Genomic DNA, 19,397 nt, shown 5'->3' with positions numbered 1-19,397 from the left:
GTCTCCTCTGTGGGCCTGCTCCCAGAGCCCACAGAGTCTAAGACAGAATGAGATACGAAGGTGTTTATCATGAGGCAGAATGGAACTCGGAGCCAAAGCAACAGGAGCTCTGTATCATGAGCAGGCTGGGAACAGAAAGTTTTTTTTCTTTACAGTATACTGGAAAAATAAACTATTCCACAAGACACACAGAGTCTGGGTAAAGGTGAAAATTCTTAAGCAGAGTCAACTCCCCACCTTACAGAAACTTAAGAGAACAAAACAACATTTCAGAAACAGAGACGAAGAAGGGCCAGCACATCTTTCATCACTCCCTCTTGCTGCCCTTCCACATAAAATTTTGGTTTAAGAGAGTTGTAATTTACCCCATCCCTGAAGAAATGGCAAAAACTTTGCAACAGATGTTCTGTCTAAAAAGTAGCAATCAAAGTCCTTGTTATGGATTTTGAAGACTTCCAGAAGGAAAAGTATGTAAATATACAAAAAATAAAAGGCAAAAAAAGTTGACAGAAGGAAAAAACCAAAATTTTGAAAATAAATTTGGTTTAAATGGGAACTTAAATTTCTGATAAATATTATTAACTAAGCCAACATATAAGGACCTTTCCGTCTTGCTCCAGACTCATGAAAACACTCCATAAAATAGAAAATGACAATGAGGGATCAAGCATGAGCTAAAATAAGCCAGAAGTGCCCATATTCGTGATAGCAGCAAATGAGCTATTTAGGAATAAATCTAATAGAGACGTGTGAGAATTTTGCTGGCAAAATGCACAAAATACCAATGAAGGTCATAGAAGAAAACATAAATGGATAAATAGGCTACGTAAGTAGATGGCAAGACTTACTGTTATAAAAAATATCTAATTTTGCCTATTACGTCTATAAAAAATGCAAATTCTTATCAAAGTCCCAAAAGGAATTTTTTTCAAGAAGAACCTAGTCGGTATCAGTATCACCATAGAATTTCTATGAAAGAGTAAAGTTCCAGGTGATTCTGACTGAAGAACACTGAGGAGACTTCTGTCCAGGAATTGAACCAGGGTCTCCTGTATTGCAGGCAGATTCTTTACCATCTGACCATCTTTACCATTCTTTACTTTCTGCTACTGCAGAAGCCCTGTCCTGTCATACACCAGAACTTAAAGAACAGTATATAAAACAGTGACCGACTAACACAGCCATACAGGTGAATGGAAAACCGTACAGAGTCCAGAAACAGACTCAGGCACACACAGGCACCTACCATATTACATGCATGATATTACATGCTTTCCACAGAGAAAAACTGAAATGAAAAACTCTCTTCACATAATACATTTCAGGTATTTTAGGCTTTCAGGAAACAAAACCTTAATAAAACCAAAAACAAATACAATTCTATAAAAATATCTGCCTTTCACACACACACACACACACACACACACACACACACCAATGCATAGAGAGCTTGATTCTTTTTCTAAAAAGTAAATAAATAATATCCATACACACATCTGAATCAACCATACTACCCCTGTTCTGTCCCAATGGACAGCCATATTTTATCTAAGACTGCTGCTGCTGCTGCTGCTAAGTCACTTCAGTCGTGTCCGACTCTGTGTGACCCCATAGACGGAAGCCCACCAGGCTCCTCCGTCCCTGGGATTCTCCAGGCAAGAACACTGGAGTGGGTTGCCATTTCCTTCTCCAATGTGTGAAAGTGGAAAGTGAAAAGTGAAAGTGAAGTCGCTCAGTCGTGTCCGACCCTTAGCGACCCCATGGACTGCAGCCTACCAGGCTCCTCCATCCATGGGATTTTCTAGGCAATAGTACTGGAGTGGCTTGCCATTGCCTTCTCCGTATCTAAGACTAATACATGCTTGCTGCTAAGTCACTTCAGTCGTGTCCGACTCTGTGTGACCCCATAGACGGAAGCCCACCAGGCTCCCCCGTGCCTGGGATTCTCCAGGCAAGAACACTGGAGTGGGTTGCCATTTCCTTCTCCAATGTGTGAAAGTGAAAAGAGAAACTGAAGTCGCTCAGTCGTGTCCAACCCTTAGCGACCCCACGGACTGCAGCCCACCAGGCTCCTCCATCCATGGGATTTTCTAGGCAATAGTACTGGAGTGGCTTGCCATTGCCTTCTCCGTATCTAAGACTAATACATGCTTATTATGGAAAAATCAGAAAATGCAACGAGTATGAGAAAGAAAGAAGATCCATATTTCCACCATTCAAAGATGAGCACTTTCAACATTTTAATGATTATTCTCCCCGGTTTTTATTATTATTTTTGTTAAAAATACACCCACATATGCACAGAAAAATCAGTTTTATGGTGTGGGTTCTGCATTTTTTTTTTTACTTAACATTGTATCATGAATATTTCTCCAATGTGTAAGATATTTTTGGAATGAATCAATCACACTTTTATGAGAGAACTGTCCTGTTTTTACTGTCTCTTTTCATAACGTTAACTGTCAATTCCAGATTTGGAACACTGGATAAAGGCAATTAAGACACATTCGAGGATTATAAATATTTTATAAGGGAGCTAAGAAAATGCAAACACATAGGAAATATAAACAAGCAAGACAAGATGATAAAAACAAAAAGTTGTGAGAGAGAAGGAAGGTGTGCAGGGTGGATGTGGCTGAAGACAAGGAAGACCAACAGGACTGTGGTCTGTCTGGAATGCTGTGAGCTTGAGAGACAACACCAAAGTGATCCCAACCCCCGAGCCCAAGCGGGCAGCTGTGTTCTGGAAGGGTCACTGCAGAGGTGTACGCTGCCCCATCCATGAAGCTAAGCTTAATCTCAAGATCAAACTGCTTGTCTCTGCTAGGCAGTAACCACCCTACTCTGGAGACCAACAAATCAATCTCTAATCAAACAACGCATGGCCACAAACATTGAGAAGAAATAACTTAATTCTTCGTGGAAAATTATACCAACGTGCACGGATCCTGGGAGAATGTCATTATGTGGAAGAAAAGGCAAAGAAGAAACAGAATGAAGTAAGCCATAACTGCTTTCGCACGCACAGCAAAGACACCCGCTGCTAAGAGGAGGGGCTCACCTGTCCCCGACAGTGACTCTGGTATAAACTCGAGGTGTGCGTTACAGATGTTTCCTTGACAACTGCTCCTATCCTAACAGGCACCCTAACCAAATAGCATCCTAGAATATTAAGCCGGAGAGAAAAGAAGAACTCTGGATCTAAAAAACGTTCCATCTGTCTTAAAGGTTTAAGGTGCAGAAAGAACAAACAATATGAAGGCTGTTTAAAACCATCAGTGATCTGGTTACAAATCCTCTTAGAACACACAATGGGAGAGTAATTCGGCACAATTCAAAGAATATTTACTGAGCGCCAATATGCTGGGTACTGTGCTTGCTGCTCAGAATTCAAGATGAGCAACACTTCCGAATGTCAGGAGTAGAGAGGAAGGTGACAAAGTTTACAAATCAATGACTAACACAAAGGGGTAAATCCTAGAGAAATAGACAAAATAGCATAGAAATTTAACGATCATCTGCAAAGTTACATATGAAAATCCTTTTCACGTAAATACCTTATACCTTAATCATTCATTTCCTTAATGGTATATGTTGAAGAATAGCCTTTAATTCTGATGATGTGCAACTGATCAATTTTTTTCTTTTATGGTTAGTATATTATATGTACTGATGAAAAGTTTTTGACTGTCCCAAAGTTTCCCACTTTCTTCCAGAAGTCTATAGTTCTTCCTTTTATGTTTAGGTCTATGATTCACTTTGAATTAATTTCTGCATATGTATGAGGTCCCTACCTCACTTTACCCTACGGACATTCAGTTGTATCTGCATCATTTATTTTTTTAATTTTTTATTTTGTATTGGAGTATGGCTGATTAACAATGTTGTGAAAGTTTCAAGTGAACGGCCAAGGGACTCAGCCATACGTACACATGTATCCATTCTCCCCCCCCAAACCCCCTCCCACCCAGGCTGCCACACAGCACTGAGCTGTATCTGCATCATTTAGTATTTCCCGTGAAATCACACTGGTGCCTGTGGCCGTGTACCAGTGGGTCTGTAATATATTCTCTATTCTTCCCCGTTCTGTGTGTCAGCCTTCACACCCTTCCACACTTTTTATTACTGACTGTATACCAAGATGACAAGTCAGGCAGTAAAAGTCTTCTGACTCTGTTCTTTTTGGCTAGATCCACCGCAATTCAATGTAAATTTAAAATTCTAGTTTTGTGAGTTCCTACAAAAAGCTCCCTGCGACACTGACTGGGATTGTGCTGCAATAATAAATGAACTTGGGGGAAATGGGCAGCTTAAACTTGGAATAATTCAAATCATATAGATATATCCCTATATATGTTTAGATACTTTTTATTTTCTCTCAGTAATATTTTGTGGTTTCCTATGTAGACATCTTGTGCCACTTCTGTTAAATTTATTCCGCAGTGCTTTATGCATTTTGATGTCATCGTAAATAACATTTCCTAAAATTTCAGTTTCCATTAGCTGGTTGTGAACATAGAGAAAAACGACTGATTTTTATGTGGTGCTTGATGATCATACTGTCAGAGAATAAAGACAGTTCTGCTACTTCCTTCTGAATTTTATTATTTCCTGATGTACTGCAGAACTAGGCTCTCCAATATAATAATGAACAAAGGGACTGAAGTGGGTATCTTTGGGTCCTTCCCTTCGCAATGGGAAAGTGTTCAACTTTCATCACCTGTTTCCTCAACTCCTGGCCCCTGTTGTGACATCACAACAATCACGCCCCATGAAAACGCACACTGAGGTGTCACAGCAGACCCTCAGCTTCTCTGAACTCTCACAGTCAACATTTACTGATGGTTCAAAGTAGGAGGAAAGAAGAGACGATGTCAGCTTAAAGCACTGGCTGGGCTCAGAACGTCTATTTACTTTAGGTCAAGGAGATTGTGGATTTAGGCAGAGAAGGAACCAAGAGTGAGCAAAGACTATGTGAAAGAAAATGAACAGAGAAAGACTGCAGAAGAGGGAACTGGAGTTTAAACCTGTGATAGAAGCAGGCAGGTAGCCTACTGAAGGACAGTGTCTCCCCTGGGTCAGAAGAGAAGACAACAAGATCGCGGGCAACTGCAGAGGTCACGAAGGTGGCCGAGAGGTCCCAGAAGAGCCTTGGTTTCAGGAAAATGAGAGCAGGACAATCACCCGGGGCTGGGGGCTGGGAACAGTGATGGAGAAAGTCTTAAGGGGACTCAAGAGAGACACACCAGTTCGAGACAGTAGGAAACCAAGACTCCTTAGAATCACAGAGCAACAGCAGCTGTATCCCATGTAGCAAATGTCTGCGGCTTCACACAGACCATCTCAGAGCCACAAGAGGAGGGAAAAGTAGGTAAAAAAAGGTTCTGTTAAAATTGACAATTTGGGGGACTTCCCTGGCATTCCAGTGGTTAACAGTCCGTGCTTCCACTGCAGGGGGCATAAGTTTGATCCCTTGCTGGGGAACTAAGATCCTGCATGCCACCTGACGTGGCCAAAACAAACAAAAAAGTGGCAACATTGTAGAAACTGACCGGAGACTGGCAAATATTAATGATTACATATCCGGGTGGTATGAGGAGGTTCATGACACTACTGTCTCTACTTTTGTGAACCTCTGGAAATGTTTACAATAAAAAATAGTTTTAAAATTGCGCAGCCGTCATGAGACCTCAGGAACAACAACTTGTCTAAACTTAGCAGAAGGTTTTAGGAGTTTCAGAGATACAACTGGACACAGATACATACTCTGGAGGGCTTATTTTTCAACGAGTAGGAGGCAAAACCTCTTTCTATTTGACCAGGATTTGCCCCAAATCTAAGGAGCAGGTTAGCCTTAAGTGGGTCAGGGCAGCCGACGGCCAGAAGGTGAAAGTGACGAGGACCAGCACTGCCGGCGAGTGGAGAACACGGTAAAAATACTTACTTCATTTCCAGGACTTCCTCCAAGTGCTTCCTTCTCTCAGCCCGGAGGTTGGTCAGATGCGTTTCCTTCTCGGCCAGTGACTGCTGCGTGGAGGACAGCTTCGCCTTCATGGACTCCAGCTCCTGCTTCACCTTCTCCATGGCCATCAGTAACTCCTCCACCTGCGAGAGACGTGGAAAAGACAGAAACTGAGAGCCCAGGTAGCAGACAGTCAGAGGAGCTGGGCAGTGGGCAACGCCTGGGCCCACAACACAAGACACACACGTCGGAAATCCTGCTCTCTCGCTGTATCACACACACATGGCAGGTAAAGAACTACGGCTCTCATGGCCGCTCTTAATCGTTTTCACTGCAGGACAGGAAGAACTTCATTTTCTTTTTGATTAAATGCAAAAGCATCAGTTCGAGAAGTAACACTCTGCCACAGACAACCCCTTTAAAGGAACTTACTTGGAAACAGTCCAGAAACTTCCATGGAAATAACACTATAATGCAGATAAAAATATAAGGACCAAAATCATAATAAACATTTCTAGAAGGGTTTTAGGACATAAAAGCCATAAACTTGACTGATACCAGATGCAGAATAAACACAAATGAGTCACTTTTATTTGTTCAAACTGAGGTTCTTCTGTTTATACCATCACCAAGAATTTCAAGTTAAAGAAGCAGCTAGAATTCAATCAGATAATTTCCCGCTCTAAAGCCAGGTAGGTAGAGTTTTCTCAAGAAAGGCAGGAAGAAAAGAAGAAATGTATCTCTATGACCAGATGGAGGAGAGATAGGATGCTTGAGAAAGACCTGTAAACACACCAGAGAGAAAGAGGACAGATGCTGAGAAGAAACAAGAAACGGGGAGAGCAAGGTCAGCACTTTATCAGTTCTTTCCACACGTGGTTCCAAAAACTAGAATTATTTAAACAAACAAGTTCACCTTAATTCAGAGGCCAAAATATGCAGACAAAAAGTATCTATTATCACCTAAAAGCGACCTCAGCAAGATAACCAAACAGCCAAGTAGACCAATCAGAAGATTACTGACAAGAAATAATCTTGGTTATCAATACAGTCCTTTTCAGAGGTAAAGGTGAGTGTAAGTAGTCTGGTAACAGCAGACTCACTGGAAAAGACCCTGATGCTGGGAAAGATTGAGGACGAGAGCAGAAGGGGACGACAGAGGATGAGACAGTTGGATGGCATCACTGACTCAATGGACATGAGTTTGCTCAAGCTCTGGGAGACGGTGAAGGACAGAGAAGCCTGGCGTGAGCAGTCCATGGGGTCACAAGGAGTCGGACACGACTGAGACAACAACAAATAGCTGTTAAAAACCAACAGTAAACAGATACATTTAGTTTGCTGGCGCTTGAATTACTTTGAGTATCTTTTCAGAAGTGGTCAAGTTACTGTTCTCAGGTAATAGCATCCTGACTGTCCCACCTGCTCTGAGACTTCTGTTATTATGCAGATCTCCTTGGATATGTACTCACACATCTGCAAGCTTTACAACAAAAATGCTTTGCCTATTTGAAGACTGTCAATAAAGATGACTCCGCATTATCAGTTTAATTCATATCCTGTCTTTCACTGCTCCAGGCAAGCTATGTATCAGTTTCTTAGGTAACTTGAAGGGGTACCTTATACATACACAAGCATGTATAATACATTATTCCTCCTCTTTCTATACAAAGGTAAGCCCACTCTGAAAAGTGAAAGTTATAGTCGCTCAGTCATGTCTGACTCTTTGTGACCCCGTGGACTATAGCCTACCAGGCTCCTCTGTCCATGGGATTCTCCAGGCAAGAATACTGGAGTGGGTTGCCACTGTCTTCTCCAGGGGATCTTCCCAACCCATGGATCAAACCAAGGTCTGCATTGCAGGTGGATTCTTTACCGACTGAGCCACCTGGAAAGCCCCAAGCCCACTCCACATATACTCTTATGTATCTTAAAATTTTAGTAAACCTTTATTGAGCTAAAAACACACAAATAATAAATGTACAATCTGAAGAGTTCTAAGTGAACAAATCTATGTAAAGAGCTCGCAAACCAACAACCAGAATATCACCAGGACCCCCACCCTCATATCCCTTTTCTAGGTAAAGTGTAACCATTATTGCAACACTCTAGTTTAGTCTATTTGTTTTAACATTATACAAATGGAATTACATAGTATATACTTTTAAGCACTGGTGTTATATCCCTGAGATTCATCTACATTGCTGGGTAAAACTGTAGCTCTGTAGTTCTCATGACTGTATGATATTCCACTGTGTGAAAATAGTGGACTTCACTGTGCCAAACTACAGCAATTCATCTTCTGATACCAGTATTATAATCCTGGAATAAACCTCACTTCAAGCATTTCTTTTTCACATACACTACTTGCGGACTGGCAATATTTTGTTTAGGAATTTTTATATTTATGTTCATGGTTGAGACAGGCCTAAACTTTTCCTTTCCTGCATTAGCTTTGTCAAGTTTTGATGGGAAATTATGCCAGCCTTATAAAACATGTCCCTCCTTTTTTAGTTTCTGGAATTGTTACTGTACGAATGAAATTATCTGCTCCTTCATGTTTATTAAAAATCACCAATATAACTCTCTGGGCTTGAAATTTGTGGGAAAAATTTTATTACCAATTCTTTTTGTTCAGCTTTTCTTTTTCATATTTAGCTAGTTTTGCTAAAGCTTCATTTTTCTTGGCATTTGTTCATTCAGCCTAAGCCTTCAAATATACTGGCAATGATATCCCTGTTCTTTTTAACACCTGCAGGACTTATGAGCCCTGTATCATTCCAGCAGTTGCTCACTGAGCCTTCTTTCTTCTTCTCTTCAGTTTCACCAAAGGCCAGTTAATTTTCTAAGTGTTTTCACAGGACCAATTTTGGGCATCATGGACCCTTTTTAGAAAAAGGGAGAACTGATTGTCTGTTAAGACTCTTTACTTCAGGCTACCATGGACCTTTTCTTCCATCCTGCTAAGATGAAAACCCAGCATTTAAGTTCAACAGCTTAACAATAACTTATCTCTGAATTCCCTCTCAATTCACCCCCTGGCCTGAGAATGTCCTACATTCTTGACAATGTATGAATGCATATTTTATTAGCCATCCTCAATTGTTTCTCTGGAATTATTTTCCCAGCATCTAGACTGCCATGGTTACAGACATGTGTTACCTTTCATTCCAAAGTTAAACTCACAGAATTCTGCTTGTTAGTAAAATATCACTTTCTTAAGGACTGCTTAATTTCCCATCCATTTGAGTGCCAGACCCTCAAGGTAGTTCCACCTCAGATCATACATTTATCCAAATAACTTTTAAAGCATTTTGGCATCTAGTCCAAGAATGGTCCCGTAAACCAGGACTTACAACTAATCACCTGATTTATACTCTGGCTCCAAGCCAGGGAAACAGCTTCAAAGCCTAACTGAAACTCTTCACTTTCTGTTACTTTTCCACAGTCCCAGAGAACACAGTCAGCTGTCTCCACTCGGACATTCATCCCATTTCATGCCCACCTTACAACAGTTGTTATGTAGTTTTGGGTACAGACACCGTACAGTAGTCATGTACGGATGTGAGAGTTGGATCATAAAGAAGTCTGAGTGCCAGAGAATTAATGCTTTTGAACTGTGGTGCTGGAGAAGACTCTTGAGAGTCCCTTGGACTACAAGGAGATCCAACCAGTCCATCCTAAAGGAGATCAGTCCTGAGTATTCTTGGAAGGACTGATGCTGAAGCTCCAATACTCTGGCCATCTGATGCAAAGGGCTGACTCACTGGAAAAGACCTTGATGGTGAGAAAGATTGAGGGCAGGAGGAGGAGGGAGTGACAGAGGATGAGATGGCTGGATGGCATCACCGACTCAATGGGTGTGAGTGTGAGCAAGCTCCAGGAGACAGTGAAGGACAGGGGAGCCTGGCGTGTTGCAGGCCGTGGAGTCGTGACTCAGCAACTGAACAACACTTGAGACATGAAGGTAATGAAGGCTGAGCAGAAGAAAAGAAGCGATACACACCACCCCAAGCAACGAGGAAATTCTCCACAATTTCCAAATGTGCTTCGGGGCACAGCACGATTTTCAAAAGCACATGTTTTAAGACATTAAAAAAAAAAAAAAAAAAAGCCCAGACCAGAGCAGGGATTCAAGTATGTAACCTAAACTGCCTCCACTAAGACATTAAGGAGGGAGCTCTAGGCAGACAGTGTGCAGTGCCAGCAGCACCAGATGGTTTGCTTAAATCACAAGCTAATAAACTTCGACTCAGAATCAGAAGGGAACAAGTTATGGCTTCACCAGGGGCCGGTTTCCCTAGGACAGCAAAGAGCCTGGGTGCTGCGGGGCTGGCAAAGCTGTGTCTCCACGTTTCCCACAACCAAGAGCAAAATGCTGTCTGCAGTTTTCAGGATGCTTCTGGAAAAGCTTGTTAGAATTTCTTGGGAAGATAAGCGGCCTAAGTCTCCAAAGAGAAAAAGAAAACAATCAGAAGAAAAAAGGAAGGGCACAAAAAGAAGATTATTTAGAGGTTAGGCATTCACTGATAAGTCAGATTTTCACACAGCAAGTCCACTTGTTTTCCTGATTTCAACAAAATTCTAGATTAAAACTCACTCTGCCACACAATCACCAAAAAAAAGTCACCTAGCTCCTGAACTGAGAAGCCTGACTGAAGCATGAATGAGACAGACACACATACACATTCACTGCCTTCTCCCAGCAAACTGCTGTAGGTGTCTCACAATCAGTACTCAGATGAGAATCTGAATTTACAGAATTCCCAAGAGATTTATGCTAGTATTTATATACGAAATCTGCTCTTTATCCCAGTGTGTTCTTCTAGCCAACACATGGTACTTCTTTAGTAAGATATACACCAGCAGGGCACTCTTTTATGAATATGGAACAGTTACAGCTATTATGATAATAATAATAGTGACTGATACTATTTGAGTCCTTTGAAATGTTCCAAGCACTTTACATGTGTTGTCTCATTAAATTCTCACAAGGATCCTATGAGGTGGTATTAATATTATCCTCAATTCTACAGAAGAAGGAATGGGGTTTAGCGGGTTTAAGTGCCTTATTCCGGGTCACACAGCCAGAAGCGGCAGAGCTGGGATTCCAACCGAGGCAGTGAGGCTCCACGGTGTGCAGAGCTGACACTGCTCTGATGGAGGGCATCAGCATCCAAAAACATCCTAAGATGGCTTTCCACGAGTGCATCTAACGATCCCTCCAGGGAGCATTACCAGGCCCACTTCTGCATCTTTCTATCCTCCTTTTCTCCCCCTTCTCTTCCCCCATCCAGATACTTAATCCTCCCCCACGTGCCAGGCACTGTGTTATACTGCCAGGGCTTGGCAGACATACACGATTCACAACTGCTCTCGCGCTCAGAGTCCACACAGAGATATAATCATTCATTAATCACATTCAGCAATGTGTAATCATGGATAGATTCATGTAAGGAAGCACAGAATGAGGATTCGCAGCGTGAGGCCTTCATCGATGCTGCGGGGACTGAGGGAAAGATCCCCCAAGGAAGTCAAGGGGCCGGTGGGGAGGAAAACAGCACTCCAGCCCCTGGGCCTGGTGTGTTTAGAAGCCCTGAAGTGCGAAAGCGCATGTCTGTCTGAAAAGATAAAAACGATGAAAGCAAAGCCCTGAGAACACGGGAAGAAGGGAGGCCACGTGCAGGAGAGGCAGGAAGCGGTCAGACACAGAAGGATCGAGAAGGCCCCACGAGGGGTTTGGGCTTTTCTCCCCAAAGCAACAAGAAGGTACCAAAGGACGGGACGAAACAGAGGAGCAAGAGGATTTAGACTTAAGATCAGGATGACTAAAACAATGGACCAAGGAATCTAAGCTGAACAGAGAGGGGCGAGGATAAAGTGAAAAAAGACACAGGGGCTCTAATGACGCACAAAGACAGCTGCTGTGGGACCTTGAAAGCTGAGGTGACAGGCAAGTGTGATCTGAGAAGAAGGTGCTGCTGTGAGGTGGTTGGAGGTGGACTGCAGCAATAAGGTCAAGGATGTCAGACGTGGGATGAAGAAAGGCCGTGGAGGCAGTGACCTCTTGGGCCAGGAGTTGGAGAGCACAGACAGATGGGTCATCCATGTGGGGGCTCAAGTCAGTGAGGTAGGAAACACTTCACGGGAAAGCTTCACACCACAGCTGAACAACCTGAGCCCTGAGGAAGCAGAGGTTCCCATAAGGCTGTGACGGACAATGGTACGAAGGGCAACAGGAAACAGGACAGCCGAGAGTCCGTCCTCCAACCCCAAGGTGAGGAATAAACATTTACTGATAACCAGAAGGGCTTGCCAGGTGGCTCAGAGGTAAAGAAACCACCTGCCAGCTCAGGAGACGCAGTTTTGATCCCTGGGTTGGGAAGATCCCCTGGAGAAGGACATGGCAACCCACTCCAGTATTCTTGCCTGGAGAATCCCATGGTTGGAGGAGCCTGGTGGGCCGCTGTCCACAGGGTTGCAAAGCATTAGATACAACTTGGCGACTAAACAATGGCCATGATCACCAGAAAGGGTTGTCGGGAGCTCCCAGGGGAAAAGCCAGATTAACAGGCAAAGAAGGTGAAAGTAGCTCGAGAGGTAAACTAAGAATGGAAGAGACATGAACCTGTAAACTCTGGTGATCTAGTAGGAAACATAAAAGGGAAAAGAGGAGCTGAAGAGCTAGGTTAAGGCAAGAAAGCCCTGAACAGTGTGGGGGTGATGGAGCAGAGCTCAGATGATCAGGGGCTGAGGGAGGCGGGGTCTGGTAAAATCCAAGATGAGAGGAACAGTAAAACTAACTCCACTAGGTTCCCTAAAGAGGACAGGCACTTCAAAATGAATCAGATGCTACCAAAATAGGAACTTAAAAGTTTTGTTTAGTTTCCATTTAAATGCACATGATTTATATGATAGCATTAGTTATAACTTCCTATTCTGTTTATTGAAAATAAGATATAAGTGATTCTTGAGGTGACCTAATGGTAACAAAGAGCACTGAATTAAGCAGTGCGTTAAACCTGGGAACTGTCAGATACCACTGCTGTCTGTTACCCTCCTGACACTATAAGGAACCCAAACCTTAGCACAAGTCACAGACAAAGGAGAAACTGCAGAAACTACCGCTTGGCTCGGGGAATCCCTTGATTTCCTGCCTTCTGATACACTGCTGGATTTCTCCGACGTTCAACGGTGCCAAATAAAATCAGCAAATGATGAGACTCCCCTGGTGGTCCACTGGCTTAGACTCCATGCTCCCAACGCAGTAAACCCAGGTTTGATCATTGGCCAGAGGGCTAGAGCTCACATGTCCCAATTACAACCCAGTGCAGGAACATGTGTTTAAAAATATATATAGATATATATTTTAAAAATCAGCAAACGACACTTTAAATAGTTAATGTGCTCCCATGGGTAAGAAATGTACAAAAAAAAATTTTTTTAATGTCCTTCAAAATAGGCTGTTCCATAATGTTCCATAATGTCTGATGCTGCATGTGGCTCCCGAACACCTGCAGAGTTAAGGCCGACTCGCCGAGGAACGAGATTCAGGTTGACTGGCTGTGCCCCTCCGCTGGCGGCTGCCTTTACATTTCCAGGAATAGCATGCTGTGGCTGACACATCTTCAACTGGAGATAAATTTGAAAAGAGTGGAAACACAACAACGTGAAAGAAATGCTTCTTTCTCAAGACGTCTCAATTTTCGCAGAGGGCGTGGGTAGATAAATCCTATATTAAGTACTCATTACTCCACTGTGGAACCTGAAAACTCAGACATCAATGAAACGTGGGTGCAGGTTATCAAAGCAAAGCGGAAACGCCCCCCTGCCGGGAGGACTGCCATCTTCTGAGTCACAGAGGCTGGAAAGAGGCTGTGGAGGGGCCCATGTTTATCTCATGATCGATTCTATTTAGGTGATTTCCTGGTAACACGACATCAAAACTCAGAGCTCAACATCTGAAGTAAGCACTGAAAACTTTTTTTTTTGGGGGGGAGACCATTACTTGATTAACTTCTCCTAAAAACTTCTTATTTTAGCAACAAATAGCTTGTGCCAGAATCAAGTAAAATATAAGATTAATAATTTCCTGGGTCCACATAAACTGCATGGCTCCTCTTCTACACCTGTCAGAAAGGAGGGCAGAAACAATCTAGATGACATTACATTTTCTTTCTCCAGTGAAGAAGATGTGGCAACCATCATTTTACCTCTTCTGCACCTGGGTGAGTTAACTCAGGAAAAGAAACACAAAAAGAAGCAGGACAAGACTGCTCCTTGAACTTCGAGCTCTGGTAAGTTCTCTCCTGAAAAGAATTTTTTTGTGCATCGCTGGAAAGTCAAAGTGAAAATGTCAGTCGCTCAGTTGAGTCGGACTCTTTGTGACCCCATGGACTGTAGCCCGCCAGGCTCCTCTGTCCATGGAATTCTCCAGGCAAGGGTACTGGAGTGGGGAGCCATTCCCTTCTCCAGGGGCTCTTTCTGACCCAGGGATTGAACCCGGGTCTCCTGTGCTCCAAGTGGATTCTTTACCACTTGAGCCACCTGGGAATAGATACAGAACACACCAGGATGCAGAAGACGCTAGGAGGGCTGTGCAAGCTGTCTAGGTTTTGCGAAGACATTTCCTTAAAGTTAGTTGGCTACACATATGTAAAGAACCTAAACAAGTGACACTGATGAACTTATCTGCGGGGCAGGAACAGAGACACAGACACAGAGAAGGGACTTGTGGCCCCAGCAGGGGAAGCGGAGGATGGAACGAATTGGGAGAGCACTGACATACAGACACTGCCATATGTAAAAAGAGAGCTAGTGGGAAGCTGCTGCACAGCACAGGGAGCTCAGCTCGGCGCTCTGTGATGGCCGAGAGGGGTGGGAGGCTCAGGAGGGAGGGGATATATGTATACCTATAGCTGATTTACTTTGCTGTACAGCAGAAACTAACACGACATTGTAAAGCAATTATCCTCAAATTAAAAATAAATTTAAAAATTTATATGATCACTGCACAGAAAAGGCAGAAAACCTTAATTCAACTTTATTACAGAAAACAGCAGTCCTCTTCCTAGCATGGAGTCAGAGCATTTAGGGCTAGAGCCCCTCCTCTAAGGTCAAATGGATAATCTGCAAGAAACAGTTTCAGACTGTTTCCTTAAGTTTTCACCAATAAAAACAAAAAATTACTGACATTTCAACTGGAAATTTTAATCCTTGTCATTTGCACAGCTAAAAAAACAAACAGCTACCTAGAAGTAAAAAGTGCTACTTCATTAATTAGAGATACATGTTGTGGAGAAAACATTATTTCAATATAACTCTTGAAAAATGGTTACAAAGAAAATATTGGCAAAAGACAGTTGTCTGTCTGTATAAAAAGTTTATTATTAGCTAAAGGAGAAAAGTAAAAGTGTGAGATTTAATGTCTGGCAACCCAAGGACATGAAGAAGGAACTCACACGTGAGCATGCACACACTCAAACACACTATACAGGATTGTTCTGGTCTGGCCATAATAAATGAGGCTCAACAGAAAACCAGAACACATGTGGGGGTGATAACTGACTCCACACAGGTGAGAGCACAGAGGCCTAGAGGCACTAGCAGCCCTGCCCTCCATTACCGCTAATAAACAGAAGACGACACAGCACCCGTGTCACCTGATTCTGGCTCAGAGCCCTGCACACCTTCATTCACTCAAGAGGGTGGAGGCCACAGGAAGAGACCCGTGAGCACCGAGGCAGAGCCTGGGCCACACCACACACACACACACGAGGACTCTATACTGTGCAAGACCAGCCCCGCTGTGCAAATTTCTCTAGGAAAATAGGTTTCATTAAAAACATCCAGGAAGGCGCAGCCAAGGGGAACATAAACTGCATATAAACACCAGCGGGAAGCCATCTGGCTCCCACGACTGTACCTTTGTCTGCATTTTGGATGACTGCCTCTGTCGTCAATAACTCAGTTTATCAGACTGCTCAGGAGAAGAATTCACGGTAAGGGCCAAACACCCCGAGAACTCAGTACAAGCAAACGGATCTGTCACAGACCTGCCAGGTAGATTCCACAAGCACCTCCCAGTACAGCAGCAGTCACACGTGGTGGACACAAGCGTAAAAACCGCCTACTTGGAAATCCAGTATCTACAGACTGCAGCCCTCAACTCTGGGCTCAACATGAGGCATGCCAAAGTTTTATTCCTTCTCCACTGCAGTCACTATTTTCATTTAACTTCTGAAAACGCAGATGTGGTCTTTTTGTTGAAAAAGAAAAAAAATCAAGCTGAAATTCAGAAACAGATATTTCCTGAAGTTGCAGAACAATATAAGCATGCACTATTTTATCAGAAAGCTTCTAAAAGGAGGACAGGAACAGAGAAAGACAAACAGAAGTCTTTTAAAAAATTACTTCACGAATTAAAGTGATTCTTAATTTCTTTTTAATAATTACTTTACAAATTACTGATGAATATAGGGATTTTTTGGGGGGGATCATAACCATCACATGTGGTTATTTCCTGGGGGCTTCAGTTTTCCTTTCTAATTTCTTTAGCTGTTGTCTACTGACCCCATCTGGCAAAACTAGAGAGGAAGTTATACTGGCCCAAGCTTCTAGCAAGTCTAAACTATTCATTTTATGTAGGAAGAAACTAAGAAAACAGAAGCTCAGAGTGGAATAATTTGAGGGTTTCTTAGTTTAACCCTTCTACAATACATATGGTAAAAGGGGAACCCTATAAATAACAAAAGGTCATGGCATTCTATTAATAACTGGAAGAATTCACATTGCTGCCTTTTTTCCTTAATCATAAAGATGCTTGTTAGGATTCTGATCTGCTAATACAAGTTTTATTAAAATTGAGATCTCTGCTTGCTTGTTCAATAATGATACAAAGATTAATTATTTCAAAAGTGTATCCAGCATAACTGGATAAGATTTTAAATAGAACAAACTTAAGTTTTTAAGTACAGAGTTAGTAAATATAGAGAAATGTCAGTTTAAACCATGCAAATCAGCCTTGAGTCATAGGTTACTGCTGTCTCTCATTCTTACTATCAACATTCAGAACTAGTTTCTAACTAAAGGGGGATAAAAATCACAAGGAGAGACTGAAAGACAGTTTTTAAAACACAATGAGAGTTTCATTTTAACTTACATCTGACTTATTCTGCATTTGTGAAGGTGACTACAGCATTCAAACAGTTTCAACTCTTTTGAATGTTCGTTGTCTGAGACACTTGAGTCTTTAGACTTGCTGTTATTTGAACATGTTTGGATGATTTCCACTAATAAGTGGATTGAAATGCAGAATAATATTGGGTTGCCATCACTGCAGACTGTATCATTCCTTTAACTTAACACGCATTTCATACATCTCTCTAAGATCAAAAGGAGAAGTCTAAACACAGAGGTTTCGGCTACGGCTGGGAATGGCCGTTTAACTGCTTCTTTCAACCAGCCAGAGATGGCAGGACCCTCCTTTGAAGTGGCAGCACTGGTGGCCTTTGAAGTCCCCTGTCAACTGCAGAGAGGCTCTGGTGGGGTTTGTCTTATAGCCAGCTGTCATCATGAAGGCAGACATGACGTATTTCCAGCAGTCTCACTTCAGTCTGTCAAGTGCCTCATTTCATAACCAGTCACCATAACAAAGGAGACCCGAACTCTCTGACACCAGAGCAACCATCTACAATGAAACTTACTAGGTGCATCTTAAAGGAGCCTAATTTAAATACTGGAATGATTACACACGGCGAAGAGATCATGGCTGCGAATTCAACTGTCACATCTCCTCAGACCCTTGAATGTTAAACACGTAGCTTCCATATGTTTATCAATAAAATGTTTCATGACAACAGCATCTTCAGTCTTTGCACTGATGAAAAATGATGAAGTCTGCAGAAATCAGTGAACTGCTTTAAAAGCACAGTTTACATTGCTGACAACCAAACTTTCCTACATTGTTGTTGTTCAGCTGCTCAGTTGTGTCCGACTCTCTGTAGCACGCCAGGCTTCCCTGTCCTTCACTTCACAAACCCCTACCCTGGAGTTTGTTCAAACTCATGTCCATTGAGTCAGTGATGCCAACTATCTCATCCTCTGCTGCTCCCTTCTCCTTTTGCCTTCAATCTTTCCCAGCATCAGAGTCTTCCAATGAGTAGGCTCCTCCCATGAGGTAGCCAAAGCATTGGAGCTTCAGCTTCAGCATCAGTCCTTCCAATGAGTAATTTAAAGGTTGATCTCCTTTAGGACTGACTGTCTTTGCTGTTCAAGGGACTCTCAAGAGTCTTCTCTGGCACCACAGTTTGAAAGCACTAACTCATACGACATCTCATATTTATTTCCCCATTATTTCACAGCATACATTTCTAGTCATTTACTAAAAATGTCCAAACTATCTTCAAGAGGAAAACCTCAAAGTAAATTGGAAAATTATGGACAGACTACTCTGCTGCACTGACCTAGGACATGCTCTCGGAGAATGAAGAATCCGGTGGCCGGAATGATGACCACATGGCCTGCCTGTTAGTAGGCTGTGGCGGCCTCAGCTGATGAGACGCTACAAATTCCAGGCCAGGTGAGGGGAGCGGACAAGGATTTCCTCAAGTGACAAGGATGAAAACTTGTACGAAGCGTTGTGTATGAAAATGGTTACTTAAGCATGTCATCACTGTTGCCAGATCAACCAGGTAGGGTCTATGGAGTCTAAGTTTCTTTGCAGCGTTGGACTGGTGGGACCAGTCCTCCCTAGGGGGCTGTCAAAGGCCATGGTGGAGACAAGAGAAGTGTCAAGGTTGCAGATGTCTACTGACTACCTGTCTCTAAGTGCTGCATACACACAGCCTCTCCTGACGTGGCAGGTGTGCCACGTTACGTCAGCACCTTCGCAGCACTACGTACACACCAGTGCCCTTCTCTGACCGCTCAAGGAGCTGAGGGAAAGCAACTCACTTGAGGTCACAATCTGTAAGTGGTGGATCCATAATTCCAACCAAGGCATCTAGCTCGAGAGCCCACTTCTTAGCCACCGAGCACGATGGTTTCCCTGCAGCTCTGGAGGGGTCTCTGAACCAGAGTCACAGCACAGAGTCTCGGCACCTGAGCTGTCACTCCTGCCTTTCTCGGACCTGACTCCCCTCCCACCAACAGTGCCTAAGTTCTGTAGGTTAAGAGCACTTTCTCAGCTGAGATGAAAAAGCCTGAGGGAAAGACTGGTTGGAGGGTGAGAAATCAAGAGCTCTGAATCTGGATGGTTTCCAGTTGAGATGGTCATGAAATACTGGAGTAAAAATACACGGCTGACATGAAGGAGACTTGCTTGGATCTCAGATGAGAGAACTGGGCTGAAAATATAAACCTGATGTGGTTTATATTCTACTACCATATAATACAGCTAACATTCTTCAGCAAAGCCTAAAGAATAACCTGCTGC

General features: G+C 42.9%; 1 protein-coding gene and 1 long non-coding RNA gene across 11 annotated transcripts in view; one reads left to right on the top strand and one right to left on the bottom strand.

Moving 5' to 3' along the window:
* The window catches only part of ERC1 (ELKS/RAB6-interacting/CAST family member 1), a 277,757-nt gene that overhangs the window by 114,862 nt on the left and 143,498 nt on the right, over positions 1 to 19,397 (bottom strand). For 9 of the 10 annotated variants that reach the window (XR_016037703.1, XM_055396335.2, XM_055396333.2 and 6 more), the window contains one exon: positions 5,945 to 6,105. Coding sequence is in view for 9 of the 10 variants with exons in the window: in XM_055396335.2 (XP_055252310.1) it covers positions 5,945 to 6,105 (161 nt within the window). In the remaining variant the exon portion in view is untranslated. Of the gene's footprint in view, positions 1 to 5,944; positions 6,106 to 11,253; positions 13,595 to 19,397 lie in introns of those variants that run through there. The other variant, XM_088837445.1, reaches the window with a different exon arrangement.
* Positions 13,794 to 18,461, top strand: LOC148777728 (uncharacterized). The gene is made up of 3 exons (XR_016037704.1): positions 13,794 to 13,928; positions 14,147 to 14,259; positions 18,325 to 18,461. It is a non-coding gene; the product is annotated as an uncharacterized LOC148777728 (long non-coding RNA).

The sequence above is a fragment of the Moschus berezovskii genome, chromosome 6, assembly GCF_049115385.1.
Source record: "Moschus berezovskii isolate FMDL1 chromosome 6, NW_MosBer_1.0, whole genome shotgun sequence".
NCBI lineage: Eukaryota > Metazoa > Chordata > Mammalia > Artiodactyla > Moschidae > Moschus > Moschus berezovskii.
This window is presented reverse-complemented; position numbering and strand designations above follow the sequence as displayed.